The 24,845-nt window shown below is 44.4% G+C and overlaps 1 protein-coding gene and 1 long non-coding RNA gene across 3 annotated transcripts in view; one reads left to right on the top strand and one right to left on the bottom strand.

Moving 5' to 3' along the window:
* The window catches only part of RIPOR2 (RHO family interacting cell polarization regulator 2), a 59,974-nt gene that overhangs the window by 14,816 nt on the left and 20,313 nt on the right, over nucleotides 1-24,845 (bottom strand). Inside the window, 12 exon segments of the mRNA XM_068671312.1 lie at nucleotides 153-845; nucleotides 3,108-3,237; nucleotides 3,973-4,121; nucleotides 5,992-6,117; nucleotides 6,952-6,995; nucleotides 11,081-11,144; nucleotides 12,059-12,208; nucleotides 14,934-14,987; nucleotides 15,804-15,827; nucleotides 16,049-16,127; nucleotides 16,758-16,913; nucleotides 17,980-18,106. Coding sequence (XP_068527413.1) covers nucleotides 153-845; nucleotides 3,108-3,237; nucleotides 3,973-4,121; nucleotides 5,992-6,117; nucleotides 6,952-6,995; nucleotides 11,081-11,144; nucleotides 12,059-12,208; nucleotides 14,934-14,987; nucleotides 15,804-15,827; nucleotides 16,049-16,127; nucleotides 16,758-16,913; nucleotides 17,980-18,106 — 1,796 coding nt within the window.
* LOC137850853 (uncharacterized) lies at nucleotides 4,036-16,412 on the top strand. 2 transcript variants are annotated; one of them, XR_011092839.1, is made up of 3 exons: nucleotides 4,036-4,183; nucleotides 10,367-10,505; nucleotides 11,219-16,412. It is a non-coding gene; the product is annotated as an uncharacterized lncRNA (long non-coding RNA). The 2 variants fall into 2 exon arrangements; XR_011092840.1 differs by having other exon boundaries at nucleotides 4,039-4,183; nucleotides 13,354-16,412.

Genomic DNA, 24,845 nt, shown 5'->3' with positions numbered 1-24,845 from the left:
TGTGAAGGGATGCTCCAAGAGGAGCAGATCTATCGCTACTGAGGTATTTTACTGGTCTCCAAAACGTCTACTTTGATGTTTGCGAGGAATGGGAGGAGATTCTACCCTGCTCAGATTTTCTTTAGGGTAGTATTTTCTGAAAACGTACTCACTTTTAGGATGTCATCCAGATGCATCACTTCCTGATCCAGGTCCTGAAACTCTTTATACTGCTCTTTGTGTGGCTCAAGAGCTAAGAGAAGCCCTTGCAAGGCTTCTTCAATGCTTCCATCCAGATAAGACTTGTAGCCTTCTGACTCCCCACTGATGGATCCCTCACACGGCAACCTCTCCAGGGTCAAGGGCACCTCTACGGACGTCAGCCTTTTTACCAGCTGCTTCGTGATGTTGCCCTCATAGGTATCCAGCTCCACCGGCTTCAGCTCTGAACCTTCATCTGTCTCCTGCAGGAGGGACACTGGGACGTTTGTCTCTATAAAGACACGATCACTCCCAGTGTCAGAGGGTTTTCGGCAAACTTCAGAAGCCGCCCTGGGGACGGCCTTGTTCTCCACCACTGCTGCCTCTCCCTGTGATGGCCGGTCCTTAGGTTCGGGGACAGAGTCTCTGCGGGAGTCACTGCTGCTGCAGTCTGGGCTTGAGCTCTTGGAGGAAGGCTTGAGAGCTCGGCGCTGGGTGGGGGTGGCGGCGATATCGGGGCTGGAGCTGACATGAGCAGAAGAGGACCCCGGTGAGTTGGCAGGGGGCATGTGGTCTTCATAAGGCAGGTCACCAAAAGTGAAGGAAAGAGGCCGCTTCTCAGTGGTTGCCGTGCCATTTTCAAAGACGTCATCTGGCAAGTTTGACTGAAAGGATAATTGAGAAAGAGAAAATGTTTTTTTTTGTGTGTCTAACTGGAAAGAGAAAAAATAATACTATGTTTCCAGGTGGGACAAAAAGATTTGAGAAGCATTCAAGACTTGAGAGATGGAAAAAAAAAAAAAACACAAACATTTCAAACCCAACTTGTGCTTGCATCTGTCACAACCCCTGACCTCAGCAGGAGTTCTGCTGGGCAGCTTGGGTTCAGCATCTCTTTGTGGGCAGGGTAAGCCAAGAGCTTGGTAAGTGTGTCCCAGAACACAGCCCCAAGCACCACTGCTCTTAGCAGATTGACTCTGGTGTCAGTTCTGGGGCACTGCCCTATTTCCTACAGGACAGCTCTCCTTGCTGGGGTTGCACTTAAGCTACCTTGGCTGCATTTTCATACCTCTTATAGATTTCTGCTGTATTGATTTTCTGATAGTAATCCCTAAACTGTAAAACAGGCTGCTCCAAAAAGTTTCCAGTGTCATGGCATTTTAACGGTGATATTGCTGTGCTATTTCTTTATGTTGAAAGTATGTTCTGCATGTGGCTGTTGAACATGAGCTACAGAAAAGTCATGTTCAACATCATTTTCTTCTGAAAGGAAACAGAAGAAATTGTGTGATAGTGTATTAACCAGGACACTGATCACTTAGGAGACACAAACTGGCTGAGCTATGGGGAAAACTCACTGCAGGTGTCACAACCTGCCTATCTGACCTACACGTTTTGCTTTAATGAAGTACTGCCTCATGCAAAACTCTCTTACTGCACACCGGAGAGAGTTATAACATTTCTGCTGTCTTCTTCCCTGTCATCAGGTTTGAACCATCTCAGAGCTGTAGTACAAATCCTTCTATTATTTTATGCAATTTTTAGAACAGAGAAAAGGCAAAAAGCAGTAAGGAGCGAAAATACGAGACCCTATCTGGAGCCAGAATGTAATAAATCAAAGCCTGCAATTTCACACTGATGGGTCCTGAAACAACTTTTAGCCTTCACTACGTGGCAAACTCACACAAAAGCACAGCAAAGATGAACACAACTTCTATTTTGCTGACAATTTGCTGGAAGGAAATCTAGGCATTCACATGTTGGCAAAGGACACAGGGTTAAAACGTCCAAAACTTGCATCATTTTCCCAGCAGCTTTTTTTCCCTAAGCATACTGATACTCAGAGGTTCATTTCTTCTTTCGCCCCACATGGGTATGCTTTCAGCCTCTCCTTTACTGCTGAAAGTCACGTTACTCGTCAAATGTCTAACATCAATTTGTACGACAGGACATTTTTAAAAATACCACGTTGGTTTGTCCTCCTGCCCTGCTCTCCTCCCCCAGATGGTTGGCTTCTGACCATTATCCCTGTAGACACCAAGAGGAACTTTGATTTAATGCGAGCAGCATGGGCTCACAGTCACGTTCTCCCCTTCCATCAGTCAGCAAAATAGGCGAGTTGCAACAGAGATTAACACACGAAGCATGCATGGGAACGGAGATGCCACGCGGGGACTGAAAGACTCCTTCACCAAACAGAAACCAGGACTCACATATAGCTCTAGCCCTGCCTTTGGGCTTAGCCTGAGCGATGGCAGGTCACTAAAAGAGCGACTGCGCCGAAGCTTGTCAAAGAAAGTGTCTTGCAGAGCATCTAAGATTGCCAACTTTGGCCTGTCTTGCAGGGGATGCAGCCATTTCTTCAGCAGTTAAAAGCAAACAGGGTGTGAGGAAGGGCAAGTTAATTGAATGCTTTGTAGCAGAGTACTGAAATTACAGGCATGGGACGTAACACTTGTAAAATTCATATCTCTACAGATGGCCTATTCAGGTTAATACACAGACCTGATTAAGCATTCAGAGTTTGATTCATGCAAAATGCAAGAGCACCGTATGAATCTCTTTGGTACAAAGGCAAATTTTACCATGGCATACATTAAAAATAATAGTGCTGTAATGGTTGTTTCACTACCGTTACAAAATGAACACGCATTTTATAAAGATTACTCAAGTATTATAGCAGTTGGGCAAGATGAATAGGTGTGCTGTAGTTGGCCATACGGTGCCTCAAGGATGCCAGGATCATGGTCACCTTCTTTTAGGATTAGCAGCTAGAATTGCATTGCGCTTGCTTTATAAGTATTTGAAAGGGTAGCCTGCTGAAGCCAGGGGAAAAAGCGTAGACGTGTAAAGCAACGAAGCTTTTGCAGTGTTTGAACTGCTCTAGGGTTTCTCATTACATAAACATGAAGCTAAGCAGGGCTTACAAAGAATGAGTGGTCCTTGAAGGTTGGCGTTTCTGGAGTGCCTTGGCTGTACATGGACATTCTTCTCTGGAGAGCAGATGCCTTGCTCACATTTCCTGTGGAGGGGGTCAAGTCTTCTACATCGAAGGGGCTGCACACACACAGGCAGGAAAAATAAAGTTGTTAGGCTAAATGAGAAGGAATTTCTGGTCCATGGAAAGATTTTTTTTTTGAAAAGGTGGTTTATTAGCACATCAAAACCCAGAGGTAGCTTGCTTTTTTTTTTTTCCAACTGAAGTGTTTAAAAGAAAATGTTGTTAATTAGTCAGCAGGCTCAGAAGTGTGGTTTTCATTTCTGATAAAAGCATTTTACTCTCAGAAATCATTTATGGTGCGTTGTCTGATATAATTCTTCTCACATGCAAAGTATTCATGGATCTGAGTTGTCAAGCATCATACACGATAATGAGAGAGGTACTTTACTGTTAACAGAGCTGCTGCATTATAAAGGAAACCAGTTGCTGTTATTGCTGGCTTCGTGTTTATTGCATTACAAGAAACAGCATACATGACTGCAGAAGTTAAACGTTTCTTCAGGAGCAACAGTCACCTATTTTATTAAAAGACACTGAAAATGGGGTTCGAATCCTAACACTGTCAGCTTACCCATGCCTCCCAATGCAGGTGGACAATGCCAAGAGATTTCCCACCACCCTCAGGCTGTGTATGAAACCCACAAAAGCCAGCTTTTAAACCAGTTTCTTCTACAAGGATTGAAGAGACCACATAGACCTTCTCTGTTCAGTTGATTTTTTTTTTTTTAATTATTATATTTTTTTTTAAACAGCTACTTCACCCAGAGACTACCCAACCTATTTTTACTTACTACCAGGTGATTTCAAGGTTCAGCTTTATTGTGCCAAGGTCGTTAATATCTACTGCAACCACCTGAGGTCGAGCTGCAAACAGGTCTTTTGTTTCACAGGTAACACTTCCCACAAGGATGTGAGTAGCAAGTCCCTTCACTTCTGTGACCTGTAGGAGAGAAGAACAGGATAATTAGGACTATACAAGGTATTGTAAACCTTAATTACAAGGTAATGTTTTTATTTTTCCTGGTCAGGACCCCTTGCTAAAAGGCTTCTGAGATATGGATGTTTGTTGCCTCTTTGGGGAAAATAGATTTTTTGTTTGTTTGTTTGTTTTTTAATAAGTGTATAGCTGCATATAATTATGCTTACAAAATGCAGGTATATTTTATTTATTTATTATGAGTGTCAGAAGAGAACAACCACACTAGGTCAGACCAAGGGTTATCCAGCTATGTATTTGGTATTTTACAGTGAGTATAAGCAGAACGTAAGGAAAGACCAATAACAGGCATGGTGTACTTAGTGTTTTTCTATCTTCCAGTACTGACAATTTTTTCATCAGGGTATCCCCTGAGCTAACTTGCCTACCTAGTAACTCCCAAAGGGAGATCTTGTCTATTTGTGGCCTGTAACTCTGAATCTGTGCAATTGTTTGCATCTACAATGGTCTTTGTTGATGATTTACACAAATTTGTTAGTGGGGAACTAGTTCCATATATGCTTTTACGGTAAGAGTAGAGCACAGTACTATTCAAACTTGTATGTGTACATATCTATCTCTGCCTGAAAATTCAGAGAGGGACAATTATATGTGCAGCTCATCTACAAACAAATCTTTGGCTACTTATTTGAAAGTCAGTTCCTGAACCTTCATTGTGAAAGCATTTGTAGAGAGCCCATAAAGGAGTGAGAATTTACATGTTAACCTTAACAGTACCGGGGCTCTCATTTATAGCTCTTGTGCTACAGGGAAGTGTTCTTACTAAGCCTTCCACCTTAAATCTGTATCGTTAAATTTAGGAGAGTGACTCACCACGTGCTACAGCTTGACTTGCTATGCAAATCTGCTGTCTGGCACATCCAGGATTATTTTGTCGGTGTTTTGAAACTGCTTGTGTTTTTTTCACAATGCTTTTGCAGTACCTAAGTTGGACATCTCCCTTGATTTTCAAGACACTACTTAAGCTTCAGCTGCCTAAGCAGAAACTCCTGGACTAATTTTGATAACAGTTCTTATACAGGAATTAGGGAATGAGCATCTTTGGATTGGAGGTATATTGGTAGGAAAGCAGATGAGCACATGAATTTTTCAACCAGAAGAGAACTTTGGGGGCGTCTGGGGCAGTAAGGGAATGGAGCAGTGGTGGAAAAACTCATGTCTGGGAGAAAAGGTCACTACTGGATTGTTCCTTCCCTAGGGGACAAGGCATGGAGGCTGAGACACTAAGAAATTTTGGGAACTGCTGTGGAAAAAGCTGCAAAAATATCAGGGGCACAGTTTGTGTAGTGCTCCTGTTTGTGCAGGGTGCTGGGGTTGGACCTCAGGAATATTCTACCTCATGCCCAACTGTCCCCTACGTGTGTTTGAAGTAGAGACATCTATTTCTTCAGATTAACAGATGCTGCTCTCTTACCTGAGTAGCATTAACAAATTTATCATCAGTGGACTTTCTTGTTTTGTTTTTGTTGTTGTTTTGCTGAATACTGTTAGCAATCTGGTTTCTAATTTTCCCTTGCTTTGGTGCAAATAACTAAGAGTTGCTGGAAAGTGATGTGAGGCAAGGGTTGTGTTAGTAAAGCCACCAGTCTAGGGATGCAACCTCTCCCACATGGCTCCCAGACTGATTAGTCTTGTAGCACCTAAGATCAGGCAGTCCTATACCATTTCATTCTAGTAGATGTGTTGGAAATACTAATGATAATGCATTTGCAAAAAAATTAATGATCTGCTTCTGTATTTTTGCTGATGGTACATGTGAAGGCAGCCTCTTGGCTTCTGCCTTGCTTGCAGGTAAAGGAGTGAGCGTGCATACCTTAATGGAGATCAGCCCAACAATGAGAGGGAGGAAAACCATTTCTTCTCCATCCCAGCTCTGCTTGCCATTCACCTCTATTTTGCCTTTCAGTTTCCATCGCTGGCGACCATAACGCATAAAAATCTGAGAAAGAAAAATCCTCTCATTATCTTGAGAAATCTACTCTCTTGATGCACAAGTATCAGAAACAGAATTGGGGAAAGGGTCTGAGATAGGTTGGAAGAGTTAGTGCTGTAGGTGTTGCCATTCCCATCAAGCCAGGAGGAAAAGGTCCATGCATGCACATGACAGGGGAAAAATGAATTGATGATCAAGACATCTGTGAAATGCAGGTTGAGGGAACCTGTAAGCAAGCTGCTGCAAGTTCCTTGCAGGTGCAGCTCTTGATGTTCTCAACTGGAGCACTGCAGTGACCTGAGATATTGACACAGCTTCACAGCGTGTAGCACTGGGGTCTCGAGAAATGGTGTTTCTGTGTCTTTCTGCTGCTCTGCTTGATGATTGAGTAAAGCCTCAGCATCCAGTAAAGGATGTTTGCAAGGACTTCTTCAATTTGATCTGCATGCATGGGATGGGGTATATACTTTTTTTTTTTTTTTTCCTGGAAGTATTAGAAATGTTCGCCAAGAACAAGATGGTGAGTGGTGAGAAGCATGCCCTAATTCTGGGAGAAATAGGGCTTTTTTCTTGTGTTTATTAAAAAAAAAAAAAAAAGCTTGTAGTTCATGGAGTAGCTAACACCCAGTGCTCCAAATATAATTTTCAGGTCTTGTGACCGATGTCCTAATATAGGCAGACAGAGAGCAATGTTTTTCAGAGAGTTTACAGGAGAGCTAACAGCTGTTCCTTGGCGTGTAGATGTCCCTAAGTTTTATTCACCATGGAGTACAAAGTGACAGAAATTTGCCTCTCGTTTAATTATTTTTGCTATTGAACCAGAAACCAAGGGTGACATACCTCATACTGATCCCCGGGGCAGAGCCGAGCGAAGCCAGCCAGTCCTGGGGAGGAAAGACAGGGAGCAGCGGTCAGAGTGGGTGGGCAGCCCCCCCAGGACACCCCCAATCCCTCCCGGTGCCAGGCAGCTGCCGTGCTGCGACAGGAGAGGGCAGCAGCCCGCACCCTGCAGGGACGTGTGGGTTTTCTTTCCTCTATTTTATGCCAAAAAAATAATAATAATAATAATAAAAAAATTGCATTGTGGTTTCGTGCATATCAAAGGTTCGCGCTTCCCAGCATTTTTTTTTCCTCCAGGCATAATTCTTTTTTTTTCTATAATAATTATATATATAAAAAAGAAGAAACAAGCTTCCTAACGTCATCTGGCTTCAGAAACCGAGCTTAACGCCCTGACTATCGTGAGGCGTAGGCGAGCTGCTGATTATCATGTGGTGCTTGCTGCTTAACCCAAATCAGACCGAGCTATACATTATAACACAGGCTCCTTGGTGGAACTTCTTAACAGAAACACAGTGAGAAGGGCTCCTTCTGCTTGGTGCATCCATAACAGGCTCATTCCCACGCTACCTGAGTGTCTTTCAGCAGTAACTACACCAAGAGCCGTGGCTGACATCTGTAACACAAGATCTCTCCTGCCTTTCCCCAGAAGGGTGAGGTAGTGCAGCAAAGCACTTGTGGCATACGTTTGGGAATTTTTCGGAAAAGGATGTCACGATGCTATTTCTATACTGGCACTGTGAGTACAAAATGGAAAGTTTCCTAGGGCTTGTGGCTCTCTGTAAATCCCAGGGAAGTGACAGCCCCCATCCTGGCCTTGCGATCTGCTCTTCTGCAGGATGCAACGGGCTGTTCTCCAGTCACCTCATCCTCTCCCTCCACAGAGGGAATCCCTCTTCCTCACAGATCTCCTCATTTGGTAGCTATTGCACTTGTTTTGCTATTAAAAAATAAATAATTACTTCATTTTCTGTAGCTGCTCAGTCTTACTGCAGCTGCAGATATTTTTGTAATCTTGTATCAGGCTGCCTGCAGTGCTGCAACACCCAGAGAAACCAATCTGCAAACATTCACAAAGTCATGGCAGAGAGGAGAGTGACATTTTCTGGCCTTTGGACTGCATTTATCCTAAAATACCATGGCTGAATATATATATATGTGTGTGTGTTAAAATAAACACAAGGTGAACCCTAGTGTTGGCTTTATTTACTGGGCTACAGCTGGGCCGTACACAGTCATGGCCAGTCCGTGTGATCTGGTTATCCTTCTCTTTCATTTCTTTGACCAGAAAACAGTTTTCTTCACTCATCTCATTGCTTAGCAGAACAGAGAGGCCTTTGCTCAGGGCTCATATTACCCATTCCTTTCTAATTTATTTACTGTTTATAAATAATTTAAACTTACTAGCGCTCTGCTGCTGCTCCTCTCTCCCTAGGCATGCTTTTATAAGGGAATTTGATCTCTGCTGGGACACATCACTGGGAGCATCTGAGGAAAACAAAAGGCCCTTTCTCTGCTCGGTGGATGGGGAGGGGGGGACGCAGCTTGGGGCTCCGTGTACGGGGTGTGTGGAGCCAAGGCCTGCGTGTGGTGACCAGCCCTGCCAGGCACCGTTTTGGGCAGGGGGGCGCAGATAGTGGGGTGGGAGCTGGGTCTAGAAATGGGCTCTCGAGGCTGTTGGTGCTGCTCAAGGCTCTCCAGCCTGATGTGGGCACAGTGGATATGTACTGTCATAGGAAACATGCTTTTGGTGACTCTCGGGGACTAAATGTGTGGCAGGACCCAACAGTTCTGTTGTACCGCTTCAAGCAGCGTGGCTTTGTAAAGGCAGCGTCCTGGGCTTGCAGTGCAGGTGGGATGGAAGGTTGCTCCCAAGAGGTCAGTATAATTAAGTAGGGGGCTGAGCCATTAGGTGGCTGTGGTAAAGTGTCAGGGCGCATCCTTTGTGTGCAGGGCCGCCTGAAGGCTCTTGCAGCATGCACAGCTCTGCTTGGGTGCAGGAGGTGGGGCAGGTGGGCTCTGGTGCTTGCTCTGGGATGGGTGTTGCAGAGCCCCTGGGATGCTGGACGAGTGTATTACTCTGAAACGGCTGAATTTTTCACCTTCTGCTACCCTGGAGCTTCAAAGAGGCGTAGGGACCCTTCCCTGCACATCAGAACAAGGCGTACAGTGACTTCTATGGCCCCATACTGGGTTTTCCTATTTAATTTCAACACCTGACTAATCCTGAGCAGCAATCTAAGCCTGCTGGCAAGATTATTATCTCCATTTTGCAAAATGATTAGACTTCTTAAAATTATATATAACACAAAAGCAGCGTGGGCCCCTTACTTCCTGACAGTGCTGTGTGGGTTGGCTTGCTTTCAGCCTGTGCAATGGAGGACACAAAATAAAAATAACTGTCACTGGAGTGGCTGGGAACAGATAAGCTTGGGGGAGAGGAACACTTTGATTTTAACATTAGATCCTAACACTAGATGGATGTGCCACAGTGCAATGAAAAGGGGAAGCCTGCTACGTGATCTCTAGGCTTCTGTGCTAGAGCTGCTCCAAGCTGTGCCAACAGTAAAGGCTGGATTGTCCTACTGGATTCCTGTTCCTAGGCGAAATTATCTAGGCAGAAATCCTAGGTGTCCTAATTAGAGAATACCTAATGATATGGCATTTCTCTCTGCTATTTTCTAATTTGGGCCCCTTCACATTATGAGAACTGTGTTTAGAAGTAGCTGTTGCCTGTGGTTTGTTCACTGCTTCTGCACCTGAGCACAACACCCTGGCTTCTCTGCAGCCCATGGGCTTTGCTGGAGGACTTGGGCATGCAAGAGAGAAAAGGGTCCAGACCTTTTCAGCTCAGTCACTTGTGGTGCCCCAATGTCTTCTGCAACAAGTCCTGCTGCCATGAACTCTATGTTGCGCTGCATTCACAGCACATAAGGGACACGACCTGGTGCAGTTCCCTTCCTGCACTGCATGGCCTTGGGTCTACTTCACTGTGTCCACACTGCACTGCTGTGGGATTCTGTATACAAATATTTGGCTCCATCTCTGTGTGTTCGTCTGATAACTTTGCATTTGTGCATCTTTGCCTTTCCAGTAACTGACTGGGGGCTTTAAAATGCCAGGTTTGGTGCTCTGGGATGCAGCTAGGGGACCTACAAAAGCTGCTGCACTTATTTTCTCTATGATGGGAGCACGGAGTGACTAATTTTAACTTGATCTAATCTGATCACATCTCATGCACTGCAACAGTTGGACACAACTAACTCCCATGTGTGACAGGGCAGGCAGAGACAAACCCCTGTGTAAGATTTGTGAGCTCTAAAAAGTCTATCACCAGTATTTCAGCTGGAGAATTACAAGTGCATGAATGTTTAGATCCTGATTTATTTATTTATTTTAATTTTTATTTTTACAGGACTATTTTCATGCCTGTAATTATAGAGGGAAATGGAATCCAAAAAAGATTCCCCCCCATGATCACTTCTTTAAGACATTTAATGTTACAGGAATAACAGCATTAGTGATGCCCAGTGATTCAAAGCAATGGGCTTCCGGTAAAACTGATTCCACATTATTAAAACCCATAAAGACAAGGAGTAAACCATGACTACCACAGAGTTACCTAGGTCTTTCAGTGGTAAACTACCCTTGGGTCTGCTTTTTTCCACTTGCTTAAAGAGGTAGTAGTGAAAGTTGGCAAAAGTAAAGGAAGTGGAAACAGACACTGTCAAATTAAGAAAGTGTTTTGAACTTCAGCTCTGTGGTATTCACATAATTTCCTACCCATCTTCTTAAACGGTTGTGGAGATAGAGGCACAAGGTGCAGCAGCCTTCAAAACTGAATCACTTTGGCTGTTGGGAAGGGTGTTTAGGGAGCCTAATTAGCACATCTCCCTTGAAAACAAAAATCATCATCTCGAAACTCTCCGTAAGCTTTGATGTTCCCAGCTCTGGGAACCTTTCCAGTGGGCAGAGGTGCAAGTCAGGGTTTGAAGGCTCAGCAATTGGTGCGGTGAGGGAAAAGCACACCTATTATAAGTCCATATAAAACTAGTGCATCTCAGTGCCCTCTGTAACGTACACAGACTTCTGCTGTTCAAAGAAAGGAAATGTGAAAAGATGAAATTACCTTTCATCTTGATGCAAAACTCCCCCAGTAGGTTTTCCAGCTCTGCTTCTATGGTACACATGTTCTGTGTTGAAAGACAGAATAGTGAGGTCAAATAAACCCTCTTTTGTTGTTGTTTTGTTTTTTTCCTTTTTTAAGGTCTATTTGGAAATAAAAGTTTCTGTTACGCAGATGAAGGGTGTTTTGCAATTAAACCAATATGCCAGAGCTGTTTAGCTGAATCTGGCCCTAAAAACAGCAGCTGAGCTATGCCTGCTTGCACCGAAGCTGAATGTAACCCCGTGCTCTTCTGTTGCTCTCTAATCCCTGTGTTGGCAACACCCGGTTGTGGCCCTTGCAGTGTAACCTGGTCACTGTCCCAGTCCTTTCCAGCCAGGATGTGTGCCAGCAGCAGCTCCGCGCCAAAGTGGCTCCTAGCATGTCATTAATCTCTCAAGAAACGTGAACTACGTTAAGGAAAAAAAGACTGTGGGAGGTGGGTATTGGACCCCTTCCAGCTCTTCCTTCAGATCGAGGAAGGATGCCACAGTTTGTGTGCTGTGATGTTTGCAACACCATTAGACCCTTCTTAATTTACTGCCTGTTTAATAAAATAGGTGGTGATCACAGCAAGTAATACTGGATGGGATGCAGCAGGTATCTGCTTGTTCCAGCCAACCTGCCTCCCTGGCATCTGCAGGGTAGGAGGGAGCATATATAGCTGCAACATACATAGCTTAGGGGCAGATTTACTGCTTAACGTGCAGTGGTTCCTGGGTATAAACCTGGCCTTGTGGATTGTAATTATTATTTCAAGGAGCTCTTTGGGCTCATGTCATCCATCTTTATATCAGGCATTCACCTGAGGATAAATTAAGAAATAATAATCCTGCTTCACCAATTTTGCTTTTAACCCCTTTATCTCATTGAAGCCAGTGGCAAAGTTTCCGTGACCTCCAACAGTGCAAGAGCAAAACAGTTGAACTAATGAAGATGTACCTCTGTGTACTCCTTGTAACTCCTGTTGATTTCAGTCAAACTCTCTCGAGCTGCTTTGCTGGCAGGAGACATTGCAAAGGCTTGCTTCATTTTGTTTGCACCATCACAGAGACGTCTTTGGATACAATAGGCTTCATAAAGCTCATCCACCTGGAGAGAAAAACAAAGATGTATTTGGAAAAAAAAAAAAAAGCAAAACAAAAAAATCAACATTTGAGAACTCAACAAAATAAAGGCAGCAAACTGAAGTAGTGTGTGATGCAAGGAAACGAAGCCAAACAAGTGGTAAACCATTAGATCCAGGGCAAGCAAATGAATCTGTGATACTCTTACAGTTGACACCATGAGATAAAAATAACTTCTGCTGCAAAAATCTCATTACAGCAACAGTAGATGCTGTCAGCAATTCACCTGCTTGCCCTGTGCATGCCTTTTAGCTATTGGTGCTGCCTTCCCCCTCTGAGTCTGGGACACGTGCAATTGCTGCTGTATGGCAGGAATGCAGCAAGCTTCTGAAATGTATTGGTGTGGAAGAGCTCTTTCAGAGGCACGTGCAACGTCCAGACTGCTAAATGGGAGCAGACACATTAAAAGGCACGTTTATCAGGGCCAGCAATGCCTTCAGGATTGCTAACACCAGCCGTGGGTTGAGACTAATCCTCCAGAACTAGGAGATGTTGCCAGAATCAGGAAAAGCTTAGGAACAGCTGATGTCAAATGAAGAAAATATTTTGAGCTTCAGCCCCACAGCCACTCACATAACTTTTTAGTGATCTCCTTCAGTCCTTGGCATGATGTAGACTCCAGATATTTAGTAAGCAGCTCTGGAGGTTCTGCAAAACTTGGTTGCATGCAATTTATAGTCTCACCCGGATCTAGCTTCAGAGTGTGATGGATTTATGTGTCTCATGCTTTGGTTTTCCTTTTTCCCCTAATCCCTGCACTAAAGGTACATGTTTACTCCATCCAAACTGTTCAGTGAGAGTCTACAATGGGATAACTTCATCTATATGAAGTTAAGCTGCTAGATACAGGAGACATAGGCTTTCTAATCTGACTTTATCAGGGTGAGGAGGGAGAAAAGAATAGAGAAAGATACATCTTCTAGCAACCCTTCTAAGATAGGATGGTATCTGTTTTTTACTTAGAATAACTGTTTCCCTTCATTCTCTCTGACACTAAGTGACTGCCCCATGCACCCTGGTCCTCACTAGTGGATTTTCACAGCAGAATTTCTCTCAGTGAAAACCTTCCAGTGCCTTGGCTTCCTGTCTATAACTGTTTTTCTGCATTAGGAATAATCCCGATGTGACCACCCAGGTGTGCTGTGATTCCCACTTTTCCAAGCCTGCTTAACCTCCAACAGAAAGTGTCACCTCCTATTTGGAGCAGCACTGCTCTTCCTGACAGCTTCAAAGCATGACATTGATTTTTACAAGGTGAACTTGGACTCCTGATGGCTGAAGCGCCTAATGAGGGATCTCCAGCTGACATGGGAGCTGCTTTGCAGGTGAAGCAGTGCATCAAAGAGTAATAGAAGCTTTGGCAGCATTTTGCCATTTCAAAGTTACAGGGAAAAGATTCTTGGAGCCATATCCACCACTATTTCCCTTGCAAGTCCACACCATTCCCCATGCTAAAGACAGCTCCTGTAAATAGTCGTCCCTTGGTATTTACTCCTGCTGTTAGTGTGGAGCATTGACCCAGTGCTGGCGTCCTGTGTGGTGGGGACGGACTTATCCACTCTGACAGACGAGCTCTCTGCTCCTCACATCCCATTTTAGGGACAGCGGGTGCCCTCATTCAGCACGGCACAGCTTCCTGCCAAAAGAGCCCTCATCTGGGGCTTGCTCAAAAACACCAGTGTGCCACCACCTGAGCAAGACTGTGAATTTTAAGGCCATGCACCTCTGCTCTTCCTGCCTCTGTTGCTGTGGGTTACAGAAAGTGAACTAATGTGCTCGGCTGACCAGCGTTACCTCTCTCGTTTGGTGCTTTTCGTTCCTATTATAAGCACAGAAACCATTAGCTCTGAGCAGCTGGAGTGGGAAGGACGTGAATGGAAATGTTCTTCAAGCAGTAATTTTGCCATTCATGTTGCCAGCAAGAGAGAAGGTGGTTTGGGGAACAAATTTTCAGCCTATTGCCTGGTGACTTTTTCAGCTCTGAGAGTAAGAGAACATGAAATTAAAAGGTTTGGATGGGCTGTCATAATTGGAGCACTTCAAGCTGCATGAACGCTTTTCAAACAACTCTCAAAAGACATTTCATCCGTCAGAAATAATTCATTCTTTTGTCAGGCTCAGGAAAGTAACTAATAGCTAGCAGATATGTTTATAACCGAGAGAATACATGCTGTGGATTTTGTCCAGCTCGAAAATGTATTGGTATAAATCATGAGTACCTCTACTGGGTATGATAGACTCGTTCTCACCGATGTAATCAAGCAGATGTGGGCCCACCAAGCCACGCAGAAGAAGCATTAGCAGTGAAAACTGGGAATAACTCCAGTCTAGCCATGGTGCACGGTGGGAACAACTGCTGAACTAGATTGTTTTCAGCTGTAACGCCATTTCTACCTATAGTTTGAAAATACGCATGCTGTGAGAGAGACTTTCCCCAGCAGCTGTCTTATCCCATGTTCTCTGTATGGCTGAAAACACATGGGAGCATCACGGGGCATGGAGAACAGCTGGACATCAGAAGCTGCAAACCCTTTCTTTGTCTCTGACCCCCAAGTGACTACAGCAAAAATACTGAATGTGGGAGAGGCTTTGTCAGCACTGGAGTGGAGGGGCACCTTTTTGGCCAAGGGTTTGTTTTCCTCATAAGGTAAGAGCTGGTGCAGAAGACAGATGCTAAGGATGCTTGTTACCTTGCTGATGTGGAACTCCAGCCTCCTCATGTATCGCTCCACTGCTTTGATTTGCTGGAGGAAACAGAGAAGCAGAGGGTGAGGCACAACTGAATGCAGCAGCAGAACATCTCTACTAGCTTTGGTCATGTCTTTGGATCCCCAGGAGCCTGAGAAACTCCTTAAAACGTGCAGGGTTTCATTGCCCACAAATCCAGAATCGACTACAACACCTTACTATGATTAATCTGCTGATGAAAAAATTGATCTCATTGGCATCTATATAAAAAAAACTTGATTAAACAAACAAACAAAAGCTTTCTGTTGGGTCATCAAGGTTTTCCTTGATGAAAATTTCCTAGTTTGTTGTTGTTGTTAAGGAATGTGAGACTTTTTGGCTTGGAAAACTGTATTTTTTCAGTACTTTGAAAACCTGTATTAAAACTGATGAGGTTTTGCATTTCAAAATGCATTCTTTTCCTGAATAAACTGTTTTTGAAAACAAAAACAAGCTTGGTATTTTGACTGAAAAAAGACAGATTGCTCAGGAAACTCTTTTTTGAAATCTTTTCTTTTGTTTTACTCAGAATTTCCCAGGGGGAAGAATATTTTCAATTTTTCAACTTGTTATTCCCCAGCATTGGCAGGAGCAGGGATGGGAGAGGACTGTGCAGGCCAGATCCATCCTAAGGGGCAGCTACCAGCAAGCCCACCTCCAACTGAGTACTCCTGTGGAGCATTTCTCCTGCTCTTTGTGAATGCCCAGATTGTGAAGCTTCAGTGGTGTTGGCCTGACTGAGGGATTTGGCTGAGAGAGTTCTCCCATGCCAGCTCCATACATCATACAACCATTAACCCTTCTTGCAACAAGTGTCCAAGAGAGTAACGTACCTTATCTAAATCATACAGGACTCCCTGCAACAGAGAAGAAGAAATGGTGATTTATTTTGCAGCATAAGAGCAACAGAGAAACATGAGAAAGCAATATTTATAAGTGAATAGAAATAGAAAATCAAGATCTGGAAGGGACAAACGGCACACATGCAAATTCCCGACTTCCCGCTCCCAGCCTGTGACTGCTCCAGTACCTCTGAAAGATTGTAGTGCATCTACCCAATAAAAAGCGTGACACGTACCAGGCGTGAGTTTCTTCTCATGTCTTTTAACTGAGCAGTCAACTTGTCCAGCTCTGCCTGGTGAACTTCCAGATACTCGCTGTAAACACAAACCAGAGAAGGGAGGCGTGAGCTCTGCGGCACGTAACAGAGACGATTGCTGAGAGTCGTAAAAGGAAATCTCTGCAACAAATGGCTTTTCTCCCTGGGTGCGCATTCAGACAAAAATGCATTTGCATTGATCTGTCCTAAAACCAGCTTCCCTGCTGCCTTTCAGAGAAAAAGTAGGAGCCGTTTTTTTAACTGTGTATAAGAGCTCGGTGTTTTCCTGTCACTGAATGACCACTTCCAAGTAAGCTGTCTGCTGCTTAGTTTACAGGCTGGTGCCTTCCAATCTCTGCTCTCCTATCTGGCTGGTAAAAGCCCCATTATCATCTGAGACGTTATCTTAAGGGTGATACAAGCCTCTGATATGACACAAGGAAATTTGGAGAAAAAAAAAATATCTAGTTGAAATCCCAGCCCTTGGGATCTTTCCCATCAAACTTAGTGGAATTGGGATTCTTTCCAATTTCCCCTACAAATAATTCCAATCAAAAGTATTACAATGAAGACTGCAACAGGTGCATTCTTCTAGCCTATGATTAAGGATCTCTGCTCCTGTGAGATGTCATTCTAGGCTCTAAAATGTCACAGAGTTTCAGTCGGCAAGCACAATAAAGGCTCTTACTCCAGGCCATTCTTCAGGGCTCTGTAGACTTCCTCCATCCTTTTGGGCTGGGGCTCCTTGGGGGTGGTGCTGTTCTTGTGGCCCAAATTATGCATTTTCTTCACCTTCGCTTGGGGCTTCTTGAGCGCAGAGGAATTTTCAATAAAAGAGTTACACCTGCAAAGCGAACATTAAAGAGGGGGAAATCCCTATAAATCATAACGATCTCAAAGAAGCATAGCTTAAAGAAATCTTCCTGATATTATCTCTGCTAGCAGAAGCGATTCTGCTTACGTGCCTGCCAGTTAAAGGGCTGTGTTTGTTTACAGGTTGAGAGGTCTGAGCAGCCTGGGACTTGCTGTCAGCTTTTGATGTGCCAGTTGCCTTTCTGAGATATGGATGCCGGCTTAAGTCCCAGGCTCAGCAGCCCTTTCTCTGTCTCATCCCATGCCTGCCCTGCCTCACGTCACCATAAAGAGGCTAAATACAAAGGGGAGCCCAGATAATATCAGGCATAAAGCCTGAGGGCTCCTAAGGAAGACCGGGGGGTGGTTAAGCGTGTGCCTGGAGGGCAGCATCATGCTGCTGGTGTTGAGCACGGACTGCAAATAGAGGAGAGTTGTGCTGCATGTAGGAGCCTCCTTGGACTCTTTTCTCTAGATCAGCATCCAACAACCATCACTGACCTGAGCTGGCAGTGTGGAGGTGCACGAGTGGAAGCTAATTATAAAGTAGCCTCTGGGGTTTCTTTCTGGCTTGGGAAATGCCTGGCTCAAAGCCTGAAGTCCTGTCTAGCCAAAAGGCGATGCACGGGAGGGTTCTGCCCCCAAGCTCTGCCCCCCCCTCCCAGCAGGATGCTGAAGCAGCCCCACGAAGGAAGGGGACTCACTTTGAATTCACAGGGAAAAATGACTTTTAGGTAGTGGCAGTCTGAAGCTGGGGGCGGTGGGAAGCGTAGCATGCTTCTGTGCACTTTACGTGTGAAAAGATCGCTGTATAAATTAGGGAATTAAAGTTGTTCTCTGAAATGTTCTCACAACTCTGAGGCATGTGAGGAAGCCCTGCATTAAGGGTGGAAGGGAAGTATTTGGTAGTTAAGACTCAGGGTAACAGCTTGATTATACACACAATATAGAGAGATATTTTAGCCTAGAAAACTTTTTTCCACCTTTTCCACCTTCCAAACCCCAGCGCCTCTTCAGCACCTGATGCAGAAGCTTCCCGTCAAGAGCACAGTACTTGCCTGGAGCGTCTCTCTTGAAGCCCGCTGAAGCCAGCAAAGGACTGGCTCCTGATAATCCCATTAGGACCTCCTGGAGAGAATGAATGTGATCCTATTGACATGATTTCTGGGAGCCGGGAGGATATTCCTGAAAAACAACAGAAGGAACATCAGGGTAAAAAGGTGGGCAAGAAGCATGCAGTAAGGCAAGGACTGCCCGGCATCCCAGGGGGTGACCCAGCCCCATAAGGGGCTGTCAGACCGGGCACAAAAATGACTCCCTGCTCCAGCCTACAGAGATCCATCACTCTCTTTTCAGAATAAACCACAAGAGTGCCTGCAAGGATGTTGAATTTTCTTGGCAAACAGCAGAGATGGTGAGGGTTTTACATGTTCTGTTTCACACATTGAAGGGGGCCTTGGCAACACGAGAGGAAGGTCTTGGTATGTGTGTGTGCTCATTTCCAGTGCCCAGCTCAGCATTTGCACTCAGCCTCAGCTTAGGGATCAGCAAACTAAGGAGGAGACAGTGGTTCTCCATCCTGCTGGACCCACCACCTCCATCTCTCACAGGGTGCTAATGCTGTCATGCTGCGATATGCATGGAGAAATTAGGCCAGCTTGAAAATGACCAAAAAAAAAAAATTTTTTTCCCCATCTATTTTAAAAGGCAGCCCTGGCATGTCCTGTACCCCCTGTTCATTTCACCTCCAACAGCTGTGGATGAGGTTGAGGCTGAGACAGGACTGAATAGCAGGGCAAGAGCTGCCTGCAGGCAGCAGAGCTGATGCTTTGTGAAACTGCAGCCTGCGGGGCTGAGCGGATGCATTTAAAGCAGCCTCACGTTTAAAGCAGTCCCCACAGATGAAGAACAGTCCAGAGCTGAGTGCCCAGGAAGCAGCCACTTGTGAGGACCACAGATCTGCAGCCTGAGCCTTCACAACCAGATTTATTTATTGAAGATAAGGAGCAGAGCTACATGGTGCCTCCACGGCAAACACTCACTGGAAAAGCAAATATGTGGGGAAATGTTGTGTGCAGTCCAGTTGTGTTTAATTTGTAATGCTAGGCTGGACAAATACTCTCGGAGGTGGCGTTAGGCATCGTGGTAAGCTACTTCTCTCTGGAGAGGACTGCATTGCCCAAGAAGAGCTGCTTTGTCAGGAATATTTCTGTAAGAGCTCTGCCAAAAATATTTCTTCCAGCTCCAGAATTGTCAGCGCCATTAGCAATGCGAAGTTCTCCCTGTTACACAACCCAAACGGCATCAACCTCCCAGCTTCGGGAGTGAGAACTGGATCGGTTCCCGTGTGACTGGGCAACCCTCACAGATACGAGCTTGGCTTTGTGATATGTGTATTTAAGTTGAATATTCTGGTCTGCTGTGACCAGTAGGTAGCTGTGATCTGCCCGGGTAGTCCTGGAAAGCTCTCCTTGTCCCCACTCAGCCTGGGGAAGAACAGCCGCCGAGATCTCTCTCATGCTGGCTGCGCCAACCAAAACCTCCTTGAATGATCCCCAGGCACGTTTGGGGGATTAGCACGGGCAAGAGGTTATTCCAGTAAGCAGCCTGGATGTGGCGAGGCCCCATTTTGGGAGACCTTTACAGCTGGAGGCCCTTCCAACCTGGCTGGCCCCGCTCCTGGAGCACAGAGGCAGGCGTGACGGGTTTACCCCACTGGCACTCATGGGAGATTCAGCCCCACAATCATCAGCTGTTCCTCGGGAAATAAGGGCAGCAAGAGCAAACCTGACACCAGGTGCTAGTCCTGACCACGCTGGCTATAAAAACACAGGTACTTTGGATTCAAAACTCATACAAAAATGCTAGCATCCTCCGCACAGTGAATATCTTCTGTGCTAACATGAGTGAAGGGCAAAGGTCTGAACAAAACCTTTGAGTGTTTGCATGCACACTGGTAGCGTTAGGTTTTCTTTTCCTTTGGGGAAGCTTAAAAACATAATAATCTCAAAAAAGGAATTTACTGATTTATTTATTTTACTTATTTTGCCGAAGTGCCCAGGAGGCTTTGCAATGCTTTAGTAGTGAAGCCTTTCCACACAGTACCAAAAGGAAGTGTGGATGAAGTGCAATTGAAATGCAAACTGGAGACCTGCCTGGAGCTACTTGTGCTTTGTTTTTGCATAAAATGTTCAGAAGTCAGAGCCCAGATTGGCTTATGCTCTCTCTCTATAAATATATGTTATCTATAATCTTGGTGATTAATGTATGTTGAATTTCTGTACAGCAGAAAGCTGTGATAAAAGGAAGTAACGGAGTCAGAAATGATGAAATCTCACAGTTGGGTTCAATTACTTTTCAGTTCATCAGGTTAGAGGTTGCCTCCACTGTACAAACACAATCTGTTCTTAAGATTTAAACTTACATTGCTGACATCTCAGACATTTCCAGCTGACCTCATGCTGCTGCACTGACCCTCTTTAGCAGCAGCAGCAGCCTTTTAGCCCAGATTCGCATGGGCACCGTGTCCGTGGATTATTTATGATACTGACATCTAGCAAATATGCTTTGGATGATGAGTATTTGTCACATTGTTGGAAAACGCTTTGTTGAGGGGGATTTATTTTCCTGCCTGTTAAACCATTCATAGGCCTCTGTGCTAGCAGCAATAGATCAACTAAACAAACCTACCTCTGAATTTAGTACTAGGGCTGTTTGCTGATTATATGCATATATGTAGTCACTAGGGTAATTTCAGTAAGGCTCATCACACAAGGACTGACTCAGATCTGCTGCTGAACTGACCAGTGTCCCTACAGATGCACACCCCAAAGGGGATTTGGGGGATGCTCCAACAAATTGACTATCTCAGTCCATCCTCAGTAGTTATCTGATATAATGCTACCATCTTCTAGATACAACATGCATTTTTCTCTCAATACTAAAGCATGCTGTACATTTCAAATGGTATTAAAAGCTTTTGAGATCTGAGACTTCTGCCTCATCAGTGAACCCAACAGGTACACTTACATTTTAAAATCTATGTAGCTGATGAACAACTGATGTTTCATTTCTTAAAAACCACCACTCTGCTTACTAGCGAATATAAACATGCGCTGTGTATAAGCACAATTAGTGTAATTAGTATTGCCCCTGCTAAGTGTGTGGCAGCTGAATGATTAGCCCATCAGCAGTGTCAAGGGATAAGGTGAAATTGTATCAGTATTTTTCACTGCCTGACTCACTGACAGTGTGCAGCAGGGAATGGCAGATAATTGATGATGTCTCTGTCCCCGGGGAAATAAAAGCCCCATCTCTCCTTTCAGTCGGAACAGCTGAGCCTGAGCTAATGAGAGGAGAAGGGACCACAGAGCCCATCACTTCCACAGGACTGCCCCTTTTAGTCACCCTCTGAATGGACTTGCACCTCCCGTAATGCCAAAATATCTGATAAACAGTGTGAACTTCCAGCTAAGAGAGGTGAAATTCAGTGAGAATGACATTTGCTAAATCTAGACTGACTTTTTTGTGGACCCTTTTTGCTTGTTTTTTTCCCCATGACTAACCTAGAGACCACCATATGATGAGGGAAGTTGTTTTTACTTCACATGTGCTAGCAAACATAGCAATAAATACACGAGTGGTGGTGGTGCCCGTGATTGTTCCTGCTCTCTCCTTGTAGCATCTACAGTTACAGCTCTGGGCCTAGGGTTTGCTGTAGGGTGTTAGGAAGCTGTATGAGGGTTCGTTGCACAGAGGCTTTGGGGATGCTTTTGGATTATGTATAATCCTTGATTAAATGGGAATGTGAGAGTGGATTCAATGGGCTGAAGTGATCCTTGATAATCCCTTCGTTTCTATCTTATCTTTTTTGTGCGGCACACATTTCAAGGCCCACTCTGAATCTAAGAAGATGCAATCCCCATAGTGAGATGTTTTGTCTGCCGTTCCCTGTGCTGATCTATGCTCTGCAAACCGAAAACATTTGGTGATAATTGTTTAGGGTAAGGTAAGGTGAGGGGGTCCACTAAACCTATCTCAGCAGAAGCCAATTGACTCAGTTTTTCACACTAGGAACCTCTCTTTTCAGAAAACCTGGCAATGGGGTATGTCTAACAAATGAACTGGAAACTTGTTGAATAATGAAAGGAAAGAATATGTTCACCTCTCCTCTGTGTCAAGGATTATGTTCTGATAGTCAGACTAGCTGGCCAATTTACAAAGGTGAAAACACTTTATTGCAATAAAATCCCATTTAGAAGCAAGCACCTCCAAAAGAATAAATCCAACAAGGGAAGAAACTGATTATACCCTAGAAGTCATGTCCTCTCAGCGAGCCAATTCTTTCTGCTTTGCATGAATAAACCCAACGAGCATAATTCAGTTCTAAACTCAGTCTCAGTGCAATTCTAAGCTCATTCAGCGTGCACTCAGCTGGTGCCACTTGCATTTGTAGTCTGAAATCTATTCTTTTTTAATATCCATTTTCCAACTTCTTCCTTCGGAGTTAGTTGAATTACCTTGGCAATACGAGGCCAGCATGGCCAGTAGCCCAAACAGCCACCTGGAATTTATGGTTTCCATGCTCCCTAGACTCCTAGAAGGCATAGAGGTATGCATCTTGGATGACAATTTAGAAATTCTTGGGGATGATTTTTTAATATAAAAAGTTGACAGTAATATATGGGTAAGAGCACTCAAAAGCATTATAAAAGCTTTCACAAGAAAATTAACTCTCTTGCACGTGTTTCAATATTTTTAGGATGAAAACTCATGTGTTAGAGCACTGGCTCCTAATTCCTGGTGTATCAGGATCATTTCTGTGGGATGGGATCCCCTGGAAGCATCTGTAGAAGGGTGTCTTCTATTGATCATTGGGTTACTGCAATTACAACTTTGATGGCAGTTTTTATGCTCCCAGCAACTGGGCTGCTACTTCTTGTGCAGGGTAGCATTTGCCAGAGTTGTGCAGACATCTGAGCTCCATCTGAAGAACTATTCTGGGTTGCCAGAACAAAATCACGTGCATTCGTTCCATCAAAGTCCAAAACTATGAGATATTCCTAAATAGCAGCATATGGCTACACTGACAAGCACAATTCCCAAGCCTACATCAGCCGGTGAAAGGCCAGCAGATCTGTGAGCTTCAAACATTAATTATAGCACACAGAAAAAGAGCCACGTGGGCTTATCAGCATGGCTGTGGCAAGCAGTACTGCATGGAGAAGGAGCTATAGCCGAGATGGCTCCCTCTCCTTCCAGTAGGAAATCTGGGAGCACCCGGGTCACGCTTGGGTCGGTTCATCAAAGCGGTTGATAGCCTCTTATTCTTGCCCCAGCAGAAGGAGGCAAGTTCTGTCCCACCTCATGCATCAGCAGCTCTTAGTTTAAACCAGCACAGCCCGAGGTGGGTCTCCTGCCTCCTGTGGACATCCAAGCCTCGCCTCTCACACTGCTGACCCACCAGCAGGATCTCCCCAAAGGCGTGTGCTCGCTTCTCGCCAACAGCTTTGTTTGCACTGATATATTCTTTCATTAGATGTATTTTAATACCTTCGGTTTGGGTGGATTCAGTTTTTATAACACTCAAAGAAGTGCTTGTGCGTCCTTCCTAGCCCTGCTTAAGTCGTAGCTGAGAGATCTGCTTGATCATGCAGAAAATCCTACGAGCAAGCACAAGGCGCCATTACCTATTTCTAATAAACATGAATGTTAGCTTTGGGTACTTTGGGTTTAGCTTTTGGTTTTTAGCTTTTGTTTCAAATAATATATTTTCCAAAACTTGATACTAATAGCAAGATTTATACTTATTTTTTCATTTCCATAAGAACATTTTTTAATGCCGTACGTAAGGATATTTTCAACTGAAATGCTGCAGTATTTGCTAGCTCATCACTAGACACCCTGAGTAGAAACACAAGTTGTCTACCATCTGGAATAGCTCGTGCTGTTTGTTTTGCTCCTCCCACCCAAACTGGATGAAGTACATAAACCAAAAAGCAATAATAATCGTAATAATAAGAAAGCTAACAATCCAGGTCACCGGCAGAATGGCAAAGGAATCTGTGCTTGTATATACACAGGGAGTACATACTTGATGTTCTTATTGCAATGTAACTCCATAAATCCAATACACATCAGTCTTCTACACCAGTACAGTGCCAAATTCAACGTGGGGACTTTTAACTTTCTTTTTTATTATTACAGAAAAACCTGCCTTTGGCTTTAACTCTCATGGCCTCGCTAGCACACAAATAATGACTGATGGTGGATGAGGCAAAAGCAGCGTGCCGTCTTGCTCCATTAGGAGCCTGCTTGTAGCTGCTCCCTCTCCAGAGCTCCCGGCATGTGGAGTCACAAGCTGCCCTTTCCTCTGCTTAACCCCCCTTCCCAGAAACACCTACAGCCCTGTTCCTTAACCTTGGCTTAGCACACGCTGAAAACATAAGGAGAGGGAAATGCAAACGAGCTATTTCACTGTAATAAACCCAAGGAAAATAAGTTTGAGACTAAATGGCTCCCACACATGACAGATGGGTTCACAGTGGCTGACCTCATTTTTTCAGTTCCAACATTTGTTTTGCACAGGCAGCTGGAGCAACTGCGAGCACGAAATACACCCAGGGCCGCCCTTAATGCCATTCTCTTACGGCAGTCTGAGTACAGAGCAATCATATTCAATTGGTATTAGTGTAGATCAGCAAAACTCGCTTTGTAATAGCATATAAGAGTGTAACTGAGAGATCAGAGTCTGGCTGTCTAATTAGATTTCATGTTCATTCATTTTAAGCTAACCCTGGTGTGCACAATGATCTTTGATTAGGAGTCAACTCTAATTCTACTCATCATTGATTATTGTTTTTGTCAATTAAAGAATTAATTAAAATCAAAGCCCCCTACCATTCAACTGCCAGAAAATAACATA

The sequence above is a fragment of the Anas acuta genome, chromosome 2, assembly GCF_963932015.1.
Source record: "Anas acuta chromosome 2, bAnaAcu1.1, whole genome shotgun sequence".
NCBI classification, from domain to species: domain Eukaryota; kingdom Metazoa; phylum Chordata; class Aves; order Anseriformes; family Anatidae; genus Anas; species Anas acuta.
This window is presented reverse-complemented; position numbering and strand designations above follow the sequence as displayed.